Source organism: Pelecanus crispus, chromosome 12, assembly GCF_030463565.1.
Source record: "Pelecanus crispus isolate bPelCri1 chromosome 12, bPelCri1.pri, whole genome shotgun sequence".
Taxonomy (NCBI): Eukaryota; Metazoa; Chordata; class Aves; order Pelecaniformes; family Pelecanidae; genus Pelecanus; species Pelecanus crispus.
In genome coordinates this window covers 4,507,439-4,530,083 of record NC_134654.1, presented here as the reverse complement: position 1 = coordinate 4,530,083, position 22,645 = coordinate 4,507,439, and the positions used below count along the sequence as shown (strand labels likewise).

Here is a 22,645-nt window from a genome sequence, read left to right as displayed (position 1 = left end):
CAAGACTGCTAAAACCACTGTCGCAGCACATCACAGCCTTTCTTCTTGGTGCAGGCACCAGTGTGCAGGGCTGGGCAAAGCAATAAAAAAGGGCAGCTCAGAAAGGTGTTGGACTAGCACAGGAGTGCAGTTCAGGAGTTAAGCTGCAAGGTTTCAACCAGCAAACCTGGAAATCGCCTCCCGCTTCACACACCGTGTCTGTCAGTGTTTGTGCAGCTATTCAGAACGTGGAGTTTGGTTTCTAAGCATGATTTGGGGGGGGTTAAGTGAAGGGGCAACGGTAGCAATTTCAAGCTTGGTGCAGTGTTGGACATAATCTGCTTTGTTGATTTAAAGTGTCCTGCGCAGCCTTAGCAGTTAGGACTGGAGCTGATGACAGAAGACTCTATTTTTCAGCAAAATTGCGGTAGTTATGTAGTATTTGATGAGGTCGTAGGGTAGAAATCTGCTAAAATCAAACCCGAGTGTGATGAGCCCTTCAGGTTTGTCTGCTCGGGGAAATTAGCTGGCACAGCAGCGGTGCAATGTCGCCCTGCTCTGACAGACAAGCCCTCGGCTTCAGCTGCAATGGTTTATCCCTAGCTGTAAAACTTCAGAGTTTTCTCTAAAGTGAAATCAGACTGAGAATCAAAGTATATTTCCACCCTTTCTCAATCTGGAGGGACTCATTTGTATTGAGGTTTTAGCAGCAGAAATTGTTAGGCTGGTCACAGTGTGCAAGGGTTTCTTTGAAATTCCTGCAGCTGAGACTCCTTGGAGAATTGGGGATGGGAACTTATTTTTAGTCATGGTCTAGATTTTCATTGATCTGGGTTGTAAGTGTGGCAGCAAATGAAAGAAGCATTAATGCTCTGTATTCAAGAGCGGGGACCGATCCAGGAGCATTAAATTCTCAGCATCCTGACCACAACCCAATTTGTAACATTAAAAATACATTTGGATGCTGTGAATTTGGCAGATGTGTCAAGTGTCTATAAAATACTTAGTAGAGGGCAGCTTTCTGATGTGAGTAATAACATCCAATTGAAATATATATTGGCTGGAATCAAATAAAACTAGCACGTTTCTAGCACACCACCAGTGAGCATATGGAAACTATCAAGGTATTTTAACCATTACGGGGGACAGAACAGCGTTAATTCAGTTAGTCCCCAAGCTCAGGGTTTCCCAAGCAAGCAAACTTCCTCTGAAAATTTGCTTTTTTCCTCAGTTAAGTGACATTTTGTAGTAACACACGGGCCTCTCTTAATTCCTGTTTGCGTATTTTCTAGTATTTCGGTATTTGCTTGCACAAGATTCCTGATAGGATGAATAGGTATTTAGAAATCAACGCTCTGCTGATGAGACACCGCCGCCTGACGGGAGCGATGTGACAGGTCCGTATCTAGGCTGGGGGGGGGGAAGGAGGAGGCTCTGTCCATCTGCAGCGGCTGTGGGGATTTGGAGAGACAGGGAATTCCAGTCAGAATTGGGTTTGGGGCTTGAGTCTTGTTGCTAGTGCTGGTTTTGTGTGTGTTAATGTCAATCTGGTGCTGTAAATGGCTGGAACATAAGCTTTCAAAGGATGCATCGCTTCAAAATCTAACGAATTAGATGAGGTCTTGTCCCACCTCTCCCTTGGGTTATTCTCTTTCCTCTTTTTGCTGTTTGGAAGATCTCATGTAAAAAAGTGACACAAGTGATGATGTGCAGGCTGACCTTAGAAGTTGCCTGGGATAATGCCAAATAAAGCTCTTTTTTAGGCTGTCTTTTTCTTAGTGATTTATGGTTTAACTCTGCTCCCTATTGTTTTATACTGGTGTGTTTGGAATCTTTTCCTGTTGCATGTCAAGGTAAAGAAGGTTGAAGAGCTGTAGCTGATTCACGTGCTACGTTTTTCTCTCCAGCTTTGGAGAATTTGATGAAGACCTGCGTAGCTGACTGTCTGCCCAGCTTACCTGGGGTCTGGCTGTGCACTACGGAGTTGGGTCTTCCAGCTCCCACGTGTGGCTTCTCAGTCTCCTGCATTCCATCTCTGCTGTTAACACAAGAGCAGGGGTGCTTCCACTGCGTAAATACAGGCTGGCTGAGAAACGGGGATGGCTGAAAATACATCACGGCCTTCAACTGGGAGATCCCCCTGGGCGTTCCCTGCCCAGAACTGTGTTTTGGGGCCCCGCTTCTGCGGGCGCTGGGGCCATACCTCCCCCGGTGCTACGCGTGGAGCTGGGCAGTGCCCCGCAGAGGCACCCCACCATCGCACCCTACCATCGCCTGCTTCCCTCCTGCAGCCGGGACGTGCTCCTGAACCCGCGCCGGGGCAGAGGATCGGACACGCTACGCTGGAGGAGGAAAGCGATATGTAGCCGAAGCCCGTCTTGTATTGAGCGCTCTGACTAGAGTCTCTCGCTCTGTTGCTGGTCCTGCCCTCTTTGCTAAATTGTTGTCAGAGGAGCTGGTGTACCCCAGGGACGCACGTTACAGAAAAAGCCTCGAAGCAGCCGTGGCTGCTGCTCAGACACCGCTGACCGATGGCTCTGCCTCTCTCCGGCAGTCGAGCCCTATCCGTGCCATATTTCTCAGCTGGTGCCTGATGTTCAGGGACCTCGGAGGTTGCGTGAAGTTTAATAAATAATGCTGATGGGTTAATTGTAGCTTGCAGGCTCAGTTGTTGATTAGAGTCATATGGTGTTTTTCCAGTACATCGCAGCCTTAATCTCAACATCCTTGTTTCATATAACCACAACAGATTATGTATCCAGTCTCTTTATTTATTCGTGGTCCTCTGCCCCTGAAATGAACCGCTGTTGTAGGAAAGGAAACGCAATAACTTAACTTTTGTATGCCGTTTGGGGGTGCCTACATTTACATGTTTCCCAGTTGCACTGATGAGGAAACCAATAAATTAGCAATGCAAGGTGAACCCTGCGTCAAGCCACAGATGTAGGATTACTGGATGTCGTTCATCATGTAAACCGGTTATGCCAGAATAAGAGCGATTCCTGTTCTCTTGATATTGTTATGGTTTTAGAATTTCTGTCCAAAATAAACCCGCTATTAATAAAATAACAAAAGCAGTAAGAAAATGCTTTTAAAATTCATGATTCACTGTCTTAACAGGAGCAGAGTGTGAAGGGAAATGCATTCTCTCCAATATACAGTGCTGCCTTTAACATGGCTGCAGTTTCCCCTCTCCTCTTTTACAGGTGAAAGAATAATCGTTACATACATTAATAAGCTTCTATATTACACCTTGAACAATTAGACCTACTTTTATGCCCTAGATGTCACTTTCTTACCCCTTAATAATAAACCTCACTTATCAAATATGCGGTGTTTTCTTAAAATTGATGTTTATGTTTCATTGGTTTTGCTCTTTGCTTTATTCTGTCTTTACAGTGACCAGGAAGGTGGTGTTTTTCCATTATTAGTTTTATTTCTTTCCTTCCTCTATGTGCAATATTTTACTTTCAGATGCTGCAGTTGGAATGTTACAGCCAAAAAGGCTTCATGGGTTTCTTCAAGAACCATAAGAAAGTTCAATTGTAGGCTTTGTGTGAGAAGTAACACCTTTAATTCGGTTCTGAACTTCCCATCAGAGCTACCTGACAGTGCCCTCCTGACTTAAAAATACAGATTTTCACGTAGTATTACTTTCAGCAAATCTTACATACATTTGAAGAAATGTTTTCATCTCTAGATGTAAATGATATGAAAATAAGCATGTTCATGAATTAGTGTGTTCTGGCTCAAAGAAGGAATATGCAGCTCTTTTTTAGGAGAGTAGCTAAAGATTTTATGTCTCGGTGGCTAAGCAAATATTTGGAAGCAAGTTTTAATAAACAAAACGAGTGTTTATGAGCAATTCTGGTTTACTCAAGTCTGTTAAGTTTGCTGTTGAGTTCTCTGTGTGTGTGGTTTTTTGTTTGTTTGGTTTTTTAACAGTTATGGAAACATATCCCCTTCTCTAAGAGATGCGATATGGAACTTGAACAGAAGGGCAGCTGCTGTTCGGTCTCTCCCCCGCATCCCAGCCATGTTATTTTTCACAGCAGCGGGAGGGCACAGTTCTTTAATTCATCAGACGGGGGCAGAGCACTTGTTGTTTCATTTCTGTTTTTCCAGTCTGTAAGGAGGGAAAAGCTACTAGTGTTAGGACCAGGTGATGACACCGGTTCACCTTATTTTTGGCAGTTTTAAGTGTATGAGAACAAAATGCCATTTTACTTTGGTGGGTGTTCTGGAGGCAGTTTTTAGGGGGGGGAGTTTGCCCACTGCTGCGTGCGCTGGTTTCCACCGAGCGCAAAGCAGTGAGCAGCAGGAACGTGTTCTTCAGGTGTAAACCAGTTTCCTGTAAATAGTCTCTGCTGGTTTTTGTCACAATATTATTAAATAGCACCGTCACCTGTTAGAGAAATAGATTGAGTGTGGTTTCTTAACAGTGAGCAAGAGAGAAACTGCTGTTACATGGGCCTCTTTGGGCCCTGGTTTGGGCCATTATCTGAGGATCAGTTATGGGCAGTAACTTTGGAAAAGGTCCCTATATTCGACTAGATGATATTCTGTCTCGTGAGAAAAACAGATAAGCCCGTTTTCCCTTTGTAGATGGGGATTTTAATGTAAAACCTGTAAGATCTGAGAGGGAAATCCTCGCTCACGGTATTGTTTACTCTGAACTTGGTTGCTGAAGGCTGTCAAGAACAAATGGCTTTGAGCTGCGTATTGATGCTGGAAATAGCAACTCAAATGCTCTCTTCCTTGGAGAGCCGGTTAGAGATGCCACCCCCAAGTGAAAGGATTGCGGCGGGTGGCTGGAAGTCTTAGAGTTGGCCTTGGCAGTCATGCTAAGGAGAGCTGCGGTGGCTGTTGTCCGAGCCTGCATCTGGAAAATTAACCCTGGAAGAGGGGAATGGGATCAGAGATGTGTCTGTGAAGTGTACAGCTAGTTGGGAATTTGGGGTGGTCCCGCTGCGTGTCTGCATTGGGTGTAGGACCTCCCCAGGCTCCTTACAGCTGATCCTCCATGCTTTGGCTGCCAGTGGTTCTGCATGCATGAGATCCTAAGCTGGTTTGAGATGATCCAAGGATTGAGTAAGTTTTGTGAGATTGCCTTGCCTTTGGATATGAAGGAGGATAACTTCTCTTTTCAGAGAATCTTTTTGTTGGCTGGCTAAATCCTCATCTCTTCTTCTGGAGAATTCAGCAGCTCTGACTTCCCTAGGATCATACAGAGAAATTAGCATTTAACATTAGTGCTGAAGCAAAGGGAAACATAGCAATTGGCATCTGTGAAGAATTTCAAGTTGACTTTTTTTTTTTTTTAACGGACGTATCCAAATCTCAGAATATGCAGGACAGTTGCTGCTTGCTTAATAGCCCGCTTGAGTAATGTGCTGCAGCCGTGGTCTGGGACTGAGTACAGAGTCTCTAGTTAAATATGTTGAAAGGAGCATTCTTTAGTTCTTTGGTTTGCCCTTAATCCACATGCCTTTAAATGGAAGAGAAAACTTTATTCTAAAAGGTGGCTAGGCCGGAGCCAATGAGAAGGTGGGTGGTGGTGTTCGTTTCTGATATAGCTGTCCCTGCAGCACGTTTGTGTGTTCATTCCCCTTAGTGAACATGCTATATGATAGCTGTGTGACACTAATAGATAAAGTGTTAACTTTCACATGATTCAGAAGGTATTTCAGAGGAGACTTTTTTTCCCCCTCTGGAAAATGAATTAGAAAATGTTTCCAACTTTTATACTTTTATTATAATGCAGCTATGTTCCAGCAAAAGCTCCTGGCAGATAGTTTGCTCATACATTTCCAAATGAAGATGTGTTAAATTTATTTGCTGAAGGAGCTTGTAGCTTGCGCTGTAACCTTGGTCATGGGACTGGATGTAAAAACAGAGGGACAGAAGCCCGCTTAACAGCGGGAAACAAAGTGGAGCTGAAGCTGGAAATGTTATCAGACTGGGAAGGCAAAATGTGTTGAATTACTTCAGAAGTCAGATTTTGGACATGTGATTTTGGACATGTGGCTTCACTCATTGAATCCATGTGTAGTTCACACTGGTTGTGTGAGGTCAGGATGCACCGTAGTTGTATAAAGGGGACAAGATGCCCCAAGAAACTTGCAGTAAAATAGCACAAAAATCCAGGCGAGGTCTGTTTCCCGTGCTTGACCCTCTTTACCTGCTAAACCTGTGCCCTCTCTTCTGTGCCTAGAAAGAGCCATTCCTCCTGCAGGTGGGTGGGAGGCTGAGCTGCCTGCCCTGAAAGAATCAGCAAAATATGCATAGTCTTTTCCAACAGGATAATATCCTGCTAATTCAGTGAGAGGTTTAGGCAAGTACTCAGTGTTCTGTATGAAATGTCGTGTATTTTTTATTTAGAATTAATGATGAACGTAGAGGTTTTGTGGAGGTTTCATTTTCCTGCTCTAAATACGTATTGATCAGGAGTAAGTTCTATGCATTTTTCCACGCTTTGCCTGTTGAAATCTATTGCAGTAACCTTAAACCTATTCATAGCTCTAATTACAGAGGTGCTTTCACAGAATAGCTCAGTTAGATTTTGCCAGAGCATTACTGTAAGATGGATACTGAAACCTTGGTCGACTCGGGTAAAATATCCCAACATGGTACGTTGTCTTCTGATGTGCTGGTGATATTTTCTCTCTAAGAAAACAGCTCCCTTCCACTGCCCCAGCCCGGGGACTGTACGAAGCAACCGTGTATTTCTTAGGAGGTGAAAGCTGAATGCAGGTTTTCTTTCCACTCTGACCTTGTTTCTTTTCCAGGCCCTGGAAGAAGCCCAGAAAGCCATTCAACAGCTCTTTGGTAAAATTAAGGATATTAAAGACAAGGCTGAAAAATCTGAACAAATGGTGAGCAGCAGTTTCTTTCTAGCCTTTGAAAGGGAGGGGGATGCTGACTTTTGCTTCCAGTTCTCATTAAGAAGGGAACATTTTTGTCTTTGGTCCTGCTGGCTGGTTGGCAATTTGCTGTCAAGCGTGTGTTGAACCTGAACCCTTGTCCTTGCGTTAACATGGCTGTAGAGCCAACATGCTCATAGTCCCAAAGGGAGGAGAGAGCCCTTCTTATCTCCTTAAAATTTGTTGCTGTGGCTCGATATTTAACCGGACCCTTGTTTTTTCATTCACTAGGTTAAGGAAATCACACGGGATATCAAGCAGCTGGATCACGCCAAGCGTCATCTGACCACCTCCATCACCACCCTCAATCACCTGCACATGCTGGCGGGGGGTGTGGATTCACTGGAGTAAGTATGTCACTTTTTAGTGGGACTTTGACGCCACTGCTGAGTTCTTAAGTTTGGTGCAGCGCTCTGAACAGGTCTGCAACAGCTGCTTGTTTTTCTGGAGGGAAGTTTGCTTAATAGGTTGCAGTCTTGGTTTTCGCTGGCCAATCCTTCCTGTGCTGCTCTGAGTGACCTGCAACCTATGTTGCTGTATTTAAGGGTTTGCAGCATCGATTGCTTGAATTGCTGTGTTAATCTTTGGTGATAAGGAATGACTCTGGCTTCATTAAAGAGTAAGACAGTCTGTGCAATTAGGTACCCTCGTTAGGGATGTGCTCTTCAGGGATTTGGGGAGCATTTTTATCAGTCTCATGTCTTACACTGGAACGAGATCTCTTTCGGAAAGGTCTACTCTAGTTCTGAGAATGAGTTCAAAGAAGCCTTACAGCTTGTACTGTGTATGAAGTGGGGTTAGATGTTTCTAATAATCCTTTGTGGGTTTTTTAAATGTGCTTGAGGAACACACAGGCTAGGGAAATCCAGTTTTTCGCATATTGCATCTGTGAAGTTGCGAGACCCAGGCACAGCCTGTTCTTGGATTGTAGCAAATTCTGCACGAACACTGGGTTGTTCAGTGTTCAGAATTAAATTTTGCTTAGGCTGCTGTCTCCATTGGAATGATCCTAAAGGATGAAATAAAAATCAACAAACTTGATTTTTTTTTTTCCGTCAGTTCCCTGTGAAAGTTATTAAAAGAAAAGTCAAGGCTAACAGCTCTTCAGCATAACGCTTCTCCTCCCTGTGAAGCTTTAACTCACACTTTGTGTGTGATGACGAATGGCTTAACTCAGGTCATTATAGTGAAGTAACATTTACTGCCTCCGGACCCATACTGGGAAACGGATGCATTTGGTAGTTTACATGTTCTTTGCCAAGTGTTGCTTTTGACATTTATGTCTTTTTGAAGCATTGTTAGATGTGTGCCAGATTGGTTTATTTTAGCATCAGTTAAGTGAAATTTTAATGCTGCATTGGAATGTTAATGAAGAGTTGTGTATTTTAGAAAAATAAATGCCAGTTGGGACCGCATGACCCAGTGGGAATGAGGTAACCTGTGGAATTACCACCCAGGATTTTCATCGAACCTGCCTTTGTGAATCTTTAATTTCCTCTGCAGGGCTATGACCAGGAGGAGACAATATGGGGAAGTTGCCAACCTTCTCCAAGGTGTCGTGAATGTGTTAGAGCACTTCAACAAATACATGGGGATTCCTCAGATTCGACAGCTTTCTGAAAGGTAAAATGATCAAACCCTGAGCACTCGCATGCCTGCTGGGAAGGAAGGTTAGAAAATGCATTAGGCAGAATCAGTTTTTCAAGGATGTAAAGGCTGGACATGGTCCTTTGAGCTTCTTTGCAGCCAAAACAAACAGATTAAAATTGGACACAGTTTGCTCAAATCTTGAGCAGCCTATTCTGTTAAATAGCAGTAATCAGTACGGATGTAATTCATGAATGAGCTGTGCTTCTCATTGACTGGCTTTTAATTTACCTTACCTGGAGTAATCTGGTGGAAGTGCAAATTGGTTTATGTGATCTTCATGCGCAGGTGTTTGCGGTGAACCCTGAGGTGATGCCTTCTCCCACTTTCTTAACCTCAGTGATACAGTTCAGCAGCCTGGCAGGAAGCAGAAATATATGCGTTAACACAGTGGTGCTTGGGGCCCCTTTCTGCCCAGACATGTGCCTTACTGCTGTCGAATTGCTGTCAAACTGCATAGTTGCCCAAGGGTTTAGGCAGGCAGGATTTCTTCTTGTGCGTTTGCCAAACTCGGTTAGTCTGAGCACCTTGAGTTTCTTCTGCCAAAACCTGTTCCTATTGCCCAAGTCTGCTGAGATTTGAGGCTTAGAGCGAATCTTCCCAAAACCACATGCAGCACACCTGACGTCTCTGAACGTTTATGCTGAGCTTCTGTAGTCTTGATTCTCTAACGTGGAGTTACACATCTAAATTTGGTGAGTTTTGGTGCGGCTCCAACATCAAGTGCGCACCGTTCTCGGCGGCAGCAGGTGAAGGCTCAGTGGTGACTGAGCCACCAGGTCTCCTAGGGTCTCGGCTTCATTTGGGACGTGACAGCTGGGTGTCCCTGTTCTAGGGGCCATTGCTGCCCCTGGCCAAAACCTACTCTTCCTGCTTTACAGCAGGCTTTTTTATCTCTTACATCACACACATGATGTTTGCTTAACAGCCTGTAGTAGTGCTGAGCACAGCTCAGAGGTGAAAACAGCCTGTTAATGTTAGGGATGAACCTTCTTAATGATACAGCCGTACCCGATAGTATTTCTTTTCAGTGTGAAAATTGCAAATGTATCACCACCATCCTCTTGATGCCTGAGATGGCTTTGCTCATTACAGAGGTACTTGAAGGAGCCTTTCAGGCACAGTAATTAATTTTTTGGGGGACTCCCTTTGCTAAGACAGCAGCTGGCTGCCTGTGCTGTTTAGTGATGAAAACGGCATTTGAATGATTTATTTGTAATATTTTCATGTAAATCTGTTGGATTTCCTTTATAGTAGAGATATCTCTTCCAGAAAACCCAGGTGGAATCCGTGAGACAGAGGCAAAAGAAAAATGAACCCTAAATCTATAGATGGGGCCTTGTTTTAACAAAGCGTTTGACCATAAGCATGTGCTTAAATGAACATGAACATCAAGGAAATGTAAACATATGTCACTGCTTTTCTGAATTTAGGCTGTTGCCTATTCCAGCCTCATGCTCAGAAAGATAGCTTGATTCATTTTCTTCCAGAGTGGTAATGCCCTTGGGCAGAAACCTGCTGTCACTGGCCATTTTAAGGCCAAATATAATTGAAGCCTTGGTCCAGAATTCTGGCTGGTTTTCCCCTTCTGATGGATGATTATTTAATACTTTTGTAGTTGCTGATAATTGTAGAAAACAATTCATGCTGCTGCTAAAAGGCACAGTGGTTTCAAGTCACGCCAAAGAGACTGGCAAGGACATGGAGGAAAACGTCTTTTGTTTTATTCTCCCTTCAAGATAAGGATCTGAAAAGCTCAAGAAAGTCTGTTCCTCCTATTTTTAGAATTGCCTCGGCAGGGTTTTCCTCCCGGTGTTTACACAGGGAGAGTTGCACCATCTGGTAGCGATAGAAGCGGCTGCTTGTGGGGCGAAAGGAGAGCTGCACCCAGGGTGTTGCTGGGATCTCTTTACTGCTTTGACATCCAGGCAGCAAATTACTGCAGGGAGGTCTACGGCACAGTGATACGTGCTTTGGAGTTTGACTACACGTGTACGTAGTAGGGCCCAATTTGGAGTTGACTTTTCTGTCTCTTTGCTTGGAAATACTTTTGTGATTCATGAAACATCAAAGGAAGCTTGCCTGGCTTCTCGCGGTGCTATTTTTAGAGTGAAATTGCTGGGGTTTGATATCTCATGAATTTGGTTTAATGCTACAAGTGAAGCCTCTTGGCTGTTTGCGAAAGCAAGAAATGCTTTAGTAGATGTTGGCACAGACCTGTGACAGTAACCGAAGTCTATTATATACAATAAGTCTATTATATATGCTGCTAAACAAGCAGATTCTGTTGCTTTCTTTAATAAAGAGCCTCTCTTTCTTGGTGTGAATGGAGTGAAGCCAAATATGAATGGGAAACCATGGGAAGGAAAAGTGCCTGCTCAGTGTTGTTGGATGTGCTCTTTGTCGTGGGGTGTTCAGTTTAGGTTCCTGCTCCTAGACAAACTAACTAAACAAACTAATGATGTGTTTTTAATGTTGCTTTCCACCTGTTCTGTCCCTTTGAAAATACCCAAACAAAATCCCACTGTAAGTATTCATTGGAAACCTGGACTGAACTCTCAGTTAGTTGGCTTCTTGTGCTGGTCCCGTTGAGTATTGATGTAAAAATGTCACAACTCACATCCAAATGTAAATATTTTCCTAATCGTGTTCCTAAAACAACTTCTTATATGGTGCATTGGAAGTTGTTTGTTGTAGTAAATAGGAATATTTTGTTATCTCTCAATCCTCTTCTGTTTTATGTCTGTGGAGGGAGCGTACAGTTAGCGGTCACAAACCCACCCATGAAAGTGGTCGAGAAAGCCTAGCAGATAGTGGAAAAAAGCCTGGAAAGTATTTAGGAGAAAGATGATTATGAGTTTGCCACAGAAAAACAGGCTAGCTCAGCCTCTTTTTATCTCAGCAAGCTGCCAGGCATAGTTTAAGATTTCTGGTAGCTTTGGCTAAAGGAATCGTGGTTTCTAGTAATTTAATGTCATTTGAAACATAACAGCGGGTTTTCTGGTTTTTATTTTTTTAAAGGTGGGGGAAACAGAGAACAAAAGCCACTAATAATAAAACAAAAGTCAGAGAAACAAAAATCACTAATACTCTGGTAACCAAAGGTTTTGGCACACGTGAGCAATGCCAGAAGGCAATTCCCTGCTGCGGCGAGCCTGGACGGCCGCTGTGATACCCCAGCACGCTGCCGGCGGGGAGTCTAGTCAGGGAAAGAAATCCTTATCAAACCGATCTGGGAAGATCCTAAATCTGTTATTAGGGGTTGCTGAGCCTTAGTGGGTAATTCACTTTCTGCAAGTGGTTAAACACAGTCATATACGTGTGCAGAATCGGTCCTTCAGCAGTGAACGCGATTGAAGCCAGCCATGGGGTCGAGGCTTTTACCGCTGCAGTTTCCATTGCGTGAAGATTATTCTGAATTATTGAAAGGCTCACAGCTTTCCATGGGGAGCAATAATCTCTAGTTGCTAAAGCAAGTGCCTTCCTGTGTTCTCTGCCTAAAGCAATCGCTCTGTAAAGGTTTTCATGTTTCTGGTTGCGTGCTCGTGGAAAAAAAACAATTGCGTGTCTCTGTGCGTGCTTGTGTAAAAAGTGATAGTTACTGGGGGGGCAGTGAGGCTCCCCGTCCTTGCTCACACGTACCTAAACCTTTGGCTGCTTTGATGGCTCTGCCCTATCCCTATCTTACAAAATATGAAGGCGGGGGGGAAGGCTAAAACTAATTTTCCCTGTTTGCTTTTGAGAGATTTTTAAGCAGGACAGATTTTTTTTAAAAAAAATACACTTTTAACATCCCAGTTCAGCAAGGCATTCTTGCAAAGTTTCTTAATTTAAGGATATGAGAATCCCCGTTAAGACTATCCTTAAGTACTTTCCTGAATCAGAGCCTAAAACAACAAAGCCTGTGGACAGGGCTTTTTAACTGCTTGACAGTGCCTCTTTTAAATTTGTTGAGTCTTTAGGAATCTGGCCGCTGCTCTTTTCAGTGCTTCCACTGTGCTCGCACTGCAGCTGTTGTCAAATGGGAAGGTCCCTGTAGAAACTCATTCATTTCTGTGACTCCTAATACTAAAGACTTCTTGTTTCTTGATTATTTAAAAGGTAATTTTTTTTCAATCTGTGTTTAATGTCTTTTTTTGCCTTCTTTTTTTCCTCCTTTTTCTGAAGGATCAAAGGCTTTGGTTCTGTGATGCTTTCTCACATGAGTGACTAGTGCTTACTTGTGCAATTTAAGCAGGATTATACCTGTAGTTGTGGCTGCTGGGCTGGGTTCCTCCTTAATGCTTAAATTTCCCACTTCTATTTCGACATGTTAGTGAATCCCTTTTGTTTCACAGTTATGACAGTGTTAACTGGGGATCTATACCTGGAAGAGTAGAGGAGTTTCTAAACGTTCCTGTGAAGCAAGGAGCTTAAGTGAGAATTATGTTTGACATTGCAGGCAGGAAGCTTTTCCAGCAAAAGCCCTATAAATAAATGCTGGATAAGGCAGGTTATACATACAGTTAAATCACAGATATAAAGTTGTATTTCAACCATTGCTTTTAAAGGACTAGAATTTTCTGCATTTGGCACCGTTAATGAATCCAGCCTGTTCTCCAGCATTGTCGGGTCATCTTGCAGTGTTTCGCTACTAATGGGCTCAAATGGGAAGATTAAAGCAGCAGATCATTCCTTGATAAGGTTGAGGAGTCTTAAACAACAAAAACATCCAAAGTCTTCTCCCCACAGTCTGAACAAACATTTTCACAAAAGTAAATGTGGCCACTCTTTCTAACATATCAATCTCAGTGGAAAAATCCACTACTTTGAATGATCAGTTTAGACCTTAAAGTGTTTCCAGTATAATAAAAAGTGATGGAAGAATTCAAGGGCTGCAGAGGGATGTAAGTGCCTAACTGTTTGTTTTGGCTCTTTCTAGTATGTGTAGGCATTTCCATTTCCCTAGAAGTATCAATTAAGCCGTATTGACTTTTATTTCTGGAAATTGGAAGCTTTATTCTCTCAGCTAAATAAAGAGCAAGATTGTGGTTTGTTCAAAACTTTTTCACCCATTTCATACCTTTGCTCTTATGCTTCTTAAGACATGGAGGATTTATAGGATAAAACCACAGCCAACAGCATCACATGGATGCATTTAAAAGTAGATCAGTGGACCTGGAACCACGAAAGGTTCACAATGAAGGTTGAGACGTTGTGAAGCTTTTTATGTGTTAGAAACGTACTTTCATTGAAATGTGATCAACATGCACGAATGTAAAGATAAATTGATCACATTGACATTAAAGGAACCCTGCTGGTGTCTCAGCTGATTAGCTGGCCCTTATTAGAATACTAAATTGCAGCAGGGCAAGAGCATCTAGGATGTGTTCTGCTACAGCTCAGGGATCAATGTTGTGGAGCTGGAGTTGTCATCCCGGTGTCATTCAGGGAACAAATGCTCTTCCAGTTTTGACATACAGGCCTTCTTAATGTGGATGTTTAACATGCTTTTTTTGTTCCTTAAAAACCTTTGTGTAGCTGTTAGTGTTTCAGTCCACTTTGTAGTAAAGGTTGCAGACAGTGAAACAAAGAAGTTGCTGTACCACCAACAAAGCACTTGCTTCCTCTGTCCTCGTCAGGGTGAAGGCAGCACAGAATGAGTTGGGACAGCAGATCCTGGCTGACTTCGAGGAAGCCTTTCCTTCTCAAGGTACAAAGGTAAAGTTCTCACTTCCCCTTTTCCTCCCATTGAAAAGTGTTGCAGAAAACTGTTCAACATAATTGTCATTGGTTTTAATCTCATTTTACATCTAGATTTGATCTCTCTCTGTTTCAGGAGTTATTTTAGAAAGCAAACGAGTCTCCCAAGCTGTAGGGTGCTAGGTACATTTCTCACTGTTTCTGTCGAGTGAATGTGGGAGAGAAATGACACCCTTCCTCGGTCATGTTGCGCCCATCTATTGCAGTGAGGTCTGCAAGCCAGTTGAGGAATGCCCCGAGCGATTCATGTGTGGCTCGATAGACCAGAGTGGGGTTCCCTTGGCATCTGACCCAGGTTGCTGGTTATTTGTTGGACCCAAAAGGTTTGTGTTGTGTTTAGGGAAAGCCAAGCACAGGCTGTCTGTTGACATGCTGCCACCAAGTTTGTCTGTGGTTTACTCAGACAGCATAGATACAAATCTGGGCTAGGACTAAGGCACCAAATGTGCTTCCCCAAAATTATGCATCCAAATGTTTGCAAACAATATGGGGGGTAGGTGTGAATTTGAATTTACTTCAAAGGAAACACTACTTCTGTCTTCCGAAGTACCAGCTCTGCTGGTTTCTTCATAAAACTAACAAGTACAGAAATGAGGAAACTATTTGGAACAGATCCTTGATGAAGGGCAAATCTGTGTCCACGTGAAGCAGCATCAAAAGAGCATTTTTTAAAAAAAAAAGTTTCCAAATTTCCTGTCTTCTCCACTAACGTCATGGTATGCACCAATACAGACCAGCAGATGCTTTGTGTTGCAAATTGATCGTCTCTAGGCTGCTTTTTTCCCCCCGTTAATTCTGCCTTCAGGTTTGCAGAAAAGGGGTTTGCTTGTCCCACTTGTCAGCCACTTCTCTTAGCTGTTCCTCAGAATACATAGGATGATGAAAGGCTTTGCAGAAGTGATGGGACAACGGTTCTTTCTGTAGATGGAGCTGGCTGCTCTTCTGTGGTAGGGAGCTTCCTGGCTGTTGAGCTATAGAACAACTTTACGGCCAGTGAAATGGAAACAGCTCAACTTTCATCCAACAGAAGAAAGGTGCCTAGTGATAATAAAGAGTAGCAGCAGAAGCATCAAAAAGAGAAGAATAATGGGAAAGGATAAAACCAAGATAACCTGGATGCAGTGCAATTTATAGTCACCCACTCAGCTATTTAACGTGAAATCATTTCTTCCTGTTTATTTTGATAGAGGCCCGGTGGACCCAGCAATGTCCTACGTGATGCGTGTCTAGTCGCCAATGTCCTGGATCCCAGAATCAAACAGGAAATCATCAAGAAATTTATTAAACAACACCTCTCAGAGTATCTGGTCCTTTTCCAGGAAAACCAAGATGTAAGGGCAGCTTAGCAAGCTACATTTGGATTTCACATTTTGCTCTGCTGGCATTCACGACGTTCACATTTCACAGGTTCCTGTGGTGAAATGTTTCTAACGCGAGGGCTCAGAAGCAGTGACTTGCGGGTGTGATGTGGACTGGCTGATGAGTTGGGAGTCAATGTTGTCTCTGCCAGGATGACTTCCTGCCACCTTAGACCTCAGTTTCATATATGAGCACTGGAAATATTTTCCCCTCATCTAGTAAATAAATAAATTCAAGTTAGATGTACTTTCTGCCCTATAAAGGGTTGAAAATTTAAACTCTGAAAATGGCAAACCCAAAAACTTTGAAAAACAACAACGCCTCCCCCCAGACAAACAAAAAAAAACCCCAAAATGCCTAAAAAGGTGGTGGGGGGAAGATTTCCAGGAAGTGGAATAATCTTTGTAGCTAATTTTTAAACTTCCTGTCCTGATGCTAACAGCTTTTTAAAAATTTAATCATCTTGGATTTAAAAAAAAACCAAACCCAAACCAACTTTGGATCAAAATGTATTTTAACAATTTTGAAATTTTGACAGTTTGTGACAAAGAGGAGAAGGTGGCTAAAATGTTTAATCTTAAATAGCAGGTTTCTGTCAAAGTTTTTCTTTTCGATTAATGTTTCTACTTTTTGACCAGAAAGCGCTATTATTGGGGGGGAAATCCCATCCAGCTTATGTTGTAAGAATTCTTGTAGAAGTTTGTGGGTCTGCAGTCCCTAGAGTGTGAAAACCAGCTGAACGTGAGAATACAGGAATTCCTGCGTTGTTATCCCACTGTTGACTTTAACCTCTCTGTCTGCGAAACAAAGAGGGTGGGATCAAATGAATTATTATTGGATTGAGTTTTCAATAGTACCTACATGATTTAGGAGTACTGTTATCCTCATTTTCAACAGAGCTCGCTCTCTTAATTCGCACAAGATAGGGTTTTCAGTCTGGCATGTGTTTAAGCACTTTGAAGAATGACTGTTAGCATTCGAAGCGTTATTAATAGTGGTCAAGTTAGCTTTGATCGATAGCCCAAGCTCCTCCGCGAAACTGCGGCAGCACAGTTAAGCAGTCGGGCTGAATGTTAGCAGCTGCTGCTGTTAAAGATGTTGTTCTCCGTCTTATTCAGGTGGCCTGGCTGGATAAGATTGACAGGCGCTACGCTTGGATAAAGCGTCAGCTGGTGGACTACGAGGAGAAGTACGGGCGCATGTTTCCCCAGGAGTGGTGCATGACGGAGCGCATCGCTGTGGAGTTCTGCCACGTCACAAGGTGAGTGTCTGGGGAGCTCAGGATGCTTCCCGGCCGAGTCACCTTCCTTAAAACGAAAGGTTGGCTGCTTCTTGTGGTTTAACCTGGCGGGCAGCTCAACACCACACAGCCGTTTGCTCACTCCCTGCCTCCCCAGTGGGATGGGGGAGAGAATCGGGGGGTGGGGGGTAAAAGTCATGGGTTGAGATAAAGACAGTTTAATAGGACAGAAAATGAAGGGGAAATAATAATAATAATACAAAAAACCACAAAATAAGTGATGCACAATGCAATCGCTCACCACCTGCCAACTGATACCCAACCAGTTCCCAAGTGGCAGTGCTCTGACCCCCAGCCCTCCAGTTTCTATACTGAGCATGACATCATATGGTATGGAATAGCCCTTTGGGCAGTTTGGGTCAGCTGGTCTGGCCATGCCCTCTCCCAGCTTCTTGTGCCCTTAGCAGAGCATGGGAAGCTGGAAAAGTCCTTGACTGATGTCAGCACTACTTAGCCACAACTAAACCATCAGTGTTATCAACATTATTCTCATACTAAATCCAAAACACAATACTATGCCAGCTACTAGGAAGAAAATTAACTCTATCCCAGCCGAAACTAGGACACTTGTCTTTTGCCAAATTGATCATATATCCATAGGACATTAAAGGCAGTCTTCAAATATCTATGTAGAATTGTCCATGATTAAAAGCAAGCGAAGAGTGAAAACCCTGAGAAGTATCACTAAAACTGCACGTACTGTTGAGAGTGTGAGATGATGTGGAAATCAATTTTCAGTGTAACAAAGGTAGAAGTCAGTAATATTAGAGGCCAAGTGAGAAAAAATGGGAGCTGACTGTGGTGTGACTGCCCTGGACCATGCTCTTTGCCAGCAGACATGGGGGACCAGAGGAAGGTGCCAGCTTGAGCCCCAGCAGCACCATTGCCTTTGTTCTGGGACCCCAGTCAGAGACGCTGCACTTCCCAAGGGTTGATATCGTGGGCTTTCCTGGCTGCAGTGATGCGCTGGGTGTTAGGAGATGGGGTCCTGTTACCCACAAAGCTCTAAACAACTGTGGTTATGTTTGAAATGTGATCCATAAAGCGGTTTTATGTTAGAGAGCATCTTAGGAATTAGCTTGAATTTGATGATGAAAGTGTCTCTAGGGAAATAGACTGAACTACAATCTTAGGTTTCAGATTTTTCTCTTTCTAGAAAACCACATTTGTTTTTTCTGTTTTTCCCCTCTCTCTTTCAGGGCAGAGCTCGCTAAGATAATGCGCACGAGAGCAAAGGAGATTGAGGTGAAATTGCTTTTGTTTGCCATTCAGAGGACAACCAACTTTGAAGGACTTCTGGCTAAACGGTTCTCAGGTTGCACTCTAGCTGATGGGACAGTGGTAAGGGGATTTCTAAAGAGCAACCCTTTTTAGTCCACAGCTGCTTTGAGAGGAAAAAGCCCCTTCTCACACATAGCCATGGTAATGGGAGACTGCAAAAAGCGTCACCTACAGCCTCCTCTTGCACTGGCAGGTTAGAGTGTTTAGTGTGACGTGCTTAGTGGGTTGTAGTTGGAAAGGTGATTCTTGATCTTGCAGAGTGCAGTAGAGAGGATGGCACAGGGCTTACAAGAAGGAAAGTACACCAATTTGTTTACTTTTTTGGTTTTCCTGGGCCCTGTGCTGTTTGCAACTGAAGCCACATTGCTGTGGAGAACCACAAAGTAATTATGGCATGGTGACTGCATTATAATGTTTGTTCTCTGCATGTCGATGACACATTATAACTACAAGTCCCCTCTTCTTTTAATTTCTAGTTACCACACGTTCACCGCATGGTACCATCTTTCAATCCCACGTTGTCTGTTGGGTTAGTCTTACTTGCAGGGGCGTTAGTAGCTTCTACTTTTCAGTGTGTCATTTGGTAGATTGTAAAGGCAGAGCCAAGAGAAACAGCTCAGTGAATATCTCTGGGGTCATCTCTGCTTTTTCTGTCTGAAATCTCAGCCAAGAGCTCTGCCAGCCAAGTGCCCTGGGAGCACGGAGCCCACGTGTGTCTCAGAAGCCACTGGTTTGAGGTTGTCTTCTCTGTCCAGCTGGTGTCTTGAAGCCTACTTGGATGTGATAATTCAGCCTACGAGGCAAGCCTGCTGGACCTGTTTGTAATTTGCTGTGGATCAGTAGGCACCGCTAATTAAAAAGGGAAGTCCTGTAAGGTTTTCCTCCTGGCTGAATTTAGATCTCAAGAATATGGCTTTATTTTTCTGACAAATTTCATACAAAATTTGCAGCTTTAATTAAATTGGCTTCACTGGGTTGTTATCCCTTTGGAGAAGGGAGGCGCAGAAGCTGCTATAATTGAGAAAAATGGAAGGGGAAGGTGTGTCTTGAAATAAAAGAAAATCTCCTCTGTCCCCCTTTCTGAGCTGCCTGGAGGCTATGACACTCTGGATGTCACCATCTGACCTGTTTTATATACAAAATGAAGGCTATAATTATAAATGGCTATCTGGTCAGTGCACAGTGGGGACAAGCAGTCTGGTGGGAGCCATAATGCCAGATTTACTGCAGCAGCAGAATTTTGGGGCCTGCTGGAGACCACGTGCTTCGGAGTGTGTGGTTTGAAGGAGTGGAAATCTGGCACTGGTCAAAATGCCCCTTCCAGGGACGATTCAGGCAGAGCGGGTGAGTGTGGGCGTGAGAAGAGCAGGTGGTAAGAGGGTGCTGAAGATGAAGCGGAGCGATGGAGAGGGAACCAGACTCTAGCCCTGTAGTAGGAGGGAGTGTGCTCTAACCTCGATGGAGAGGCACTGCCCGGCACTCTTCAGTCACCTCTGTGCTTGGAGAAGACAAACTGCTGTACAGTGCTTTGAAGGGCTTAGTAAAGCAAAACATGGATGCAGCTGTGTGCCAGAGGGGACAAAACAGACTGCTCTCTAAGGAGCTTCCTCTTTTTTAGCAGAAGAAGCCAGAAGTGCCACCTCCCTCCACCAACCCATTTCTGGAGGATGAAACTGGGACAGAGACAGATGAGATTGCGATCGAGAAAAGCGATATGGACAAAGTAAGTCTTTGAAGTTCTCCAGTTGTCAGTGAGGCAGTCTCTGTGTCAAAATCTCTGGTGGTGCCTAAGCTTTTCCCATCACATTGATTTAAAAGGTTTGTTTTCACAGCAATTAATTCAGCGCAGTTTTGATCCTCTGTGCAGCATACAGGCTCCCAGTACGACCGTGGTTTGCTCTGGCTCACTTCACTGAAACCAAAGCAATCTTTATTTCAGTTAATAGTGTGGAGACAATCCTGCCACGTGAGAGTGAGAGCTGGATTCTGTCTAGCCCATGCAGCAACAGCTCAAAAGTAACTACAGGATTTCTGTCAAAGAAAGATGAACTAGCATAGTTGGGTTTTCAGATCCCAGAAGCAGCTCCCACTGCAAGCAGTTGCAATTCATATTTTGCCTTGTCAGCCCAGCAAACAAAGTCTGGAGTCACCAGGCAACTCACTTAACTTTCAAGTGACGCTTTAGATTTTCACTCCAAATACATTACTTCTGGGAATTTTATCTCTATAGTGCTTTTCAGCCGTTACCTCTGCAAAGCAGGCAGCACCTAACCACTTGTAAAAGCACTGGGTTTCCAAAGCCCTCTGCAAACATTAAAGGAGTGAATAGTAAACACAATTGTTTTAATTGGCACCAATATCAAAGCCTGTAAACCCCGTACTTTTTACTCACCAGACGGATGTTTTCTAAGTGTTCAGTTGTAAGCTGCTTGGGGAAGGTACTACCTTCTCTTTGTTCGTGAGTTTACAGCCCTGATGGATGACCAGGGCCCTAGGACCTAGTCAGATGCGTGCTGCTGGGGAGATTGGGGTTGGTAGCTCTCCACCAGCACAGTTTGGTGCACTGCATCCCCTCCAGATTTTCGCATGAGCTGGGCAGCCCTCTGCCTTCCACCCACAGCACAAGTCCTGAAACAGAATGATTAAGCAAAGTTTTGCTCTTTCCATTAAAATACAACTTGGACAGTTGGTATTGAGGTCAAGGGAACTGAGGTTGTTTAGCCTGGAGAAAAGGAGGCTGAGGGGAGACCTTGTCACTCTCTACAACTACCTGAAAGGAGGGTGTAGCGAGGTGAGTGTTGGGCTCTTCTCCCAAGTAACAAGCAATAGGACAAGAGGAAATGGCCTCAAGTTGCGCCAGGGGAAGTTTAGTTTGGATACTAGGAAAAATTTCTTCACCGAAAGGGTTGTCAAGCATTGGAACAGGCTGCCCAGGGAAGTGGTTGAGTCTCCATCCCTGGTGGTATTTACAAGATGTGTAGATGTGGTGCTTAGGGACATGGTTTAGTGGTGGACTTGGCAGTGCTAGGTTTATGGTTGGAGCTGATGATCTTAAAGGTCTTTTCCAACCTAAATGATTCTATGATTCTATTGGCTGGACTTTATCAGTGATCTGGAAGACAGAGATTTGGAACTTGGGGAGACACATGTGTGGTGTATTTTTTGTAAAGAGCTTGCTTTCCCCTATCTATAATGGCTGGGAGAAGGTTGGCTCTGATGTGCAGTGCTGGGATGAGAGGACATCTTTGGAGAAGTCAGTGGTGCTAGAAGGCAGGTGAAGAGGTAATTGCAATAATTGGGCTGCTTAGGGCTGGTTTTATTGAACAGTAGAAAGCACTGCCCTGGCTGGAAGCAGTTTGAGTGCTTCTGAGAAAGGAACTGCTCTGCTCCCTGTAGATGGGGAGGCTGGTACGAAGCCATCCATTGAGCTATCCCTTGAAATGCTGTTTGTGGCGAGGTTGCCCTCTCTGGGTACGTCCTGTGTTAACGCTCACAACGCAGCGCTGGACTGTGCTGCAAGGGTTGCTGCCCCGCAGGCACCTGTCTGCCAAATGGGAGCCCCCTTGGCTCCAATATTTCGGTTTCAAAGAGCAAACAGCTGGTGGTTAATGCTGGTGAGTTCGTGTTGGAGGTCTCATCTTCTGCCATGACTAGCTGAAGAAGAGAAGGGGCAGGAAGTTGAAGATGAAGAGTTTTCACTGATAGCCTTCTTCCAAGACACTAGTCCTGAGAATTCAAGACACTTGGGAGTGTAAGAGGGAGCAAAAGAGTTTGGGGGGGGGAAATCCATGTTAAAAAAGAACCTCTTAGTGATCTAGCAGTTCAATTTAATCTGTTTACTTTGGATAGTAATGAAAGGAAACTGGGCCAGCTGCAGACCTCCTTACTGTGACAACAGTAACCTTTTATTATTTCCATCAAACTCAAGGAGGAAATAGCTTAAACATCTGCAGCTTTTGGACAGTATTGCACACTCAGAAATACAGCTTCACTGCTACTGTTAAAAGATTTAGTATTCTCTCCACCAGACATGCTGGGAGCAGCATGATGCAAAGACACACACGCACACACAGAAAACCAGTCCTACATTAGGAGTTGGCTCTTGCAGCCTGGTAAACCATAAACATCGTGAATCTGCAACCTTGTGTTGGCACTGCCATCCTGGAGACTTGGCTACTGGAAGGTTTCTGTAATTACCGCCTATTGTTTTCCTCCCGGCTCCGATGAGTGTGTGCATCCGGCAGAAATGGGCAGGCACTGGCAAAGGGGCTGGGGTGGAGAATGCTGGGTAATGGCTCTCTCCCAAAGCTGTAAAAACTTACATTCTCCAGTCATGCTCTTAGTGAGAAGGTTAATGAAGCCAGTCTCATAGAGGTGGTCTGGTCTCCATAAAACCGTTTGCTTGCTTTAGGTT

The 22,645-nt window shown here is 44.0% G+C and overlaps 1 protein-coding gene across 1 annotated transcript in view; it reads left to right on the top strand.

Annotated features, from left to right (window-relative positions):
• Positions 1-22,645, top strand: part of VPS53 (VPS53 subunit of GARP complex) — a 66,600-nt gene that overhangs the window by 12,787 nt on the left and 31,168 nt on the right. The window contains exons 5-12 of the mRNA XM_075719500.1: positions 6,768-6,854; positions 7,134-7,249; positions 8,406-8,525; positions 14,171-14,249; positions 15,479-15,622; positions 16,769-16,911; positions 18,150-18,291; positions 19,853-19,954. Coding sequence (XP_075575615.1) covers positions 6,768-6,854; positions 7,134-7,249; positions 8,406-8,525; positions 14,171-14,249; positions 15,479-15,622; positions 16,769-16,911; positions 18,150-18,291; positions 19,853-19,954 — 933 coding nt within the window. The remainder of the gene's footprint in view (positions 1-6,767; positions 6,855-7,133; positions 7,250-8,405; positions 8,526-14,170; positions 14,250-15,478; positions 15,623-16,768; positions 16,912-18,149; positions 18,292-19,852; positions 19,955-22,645) is intronic.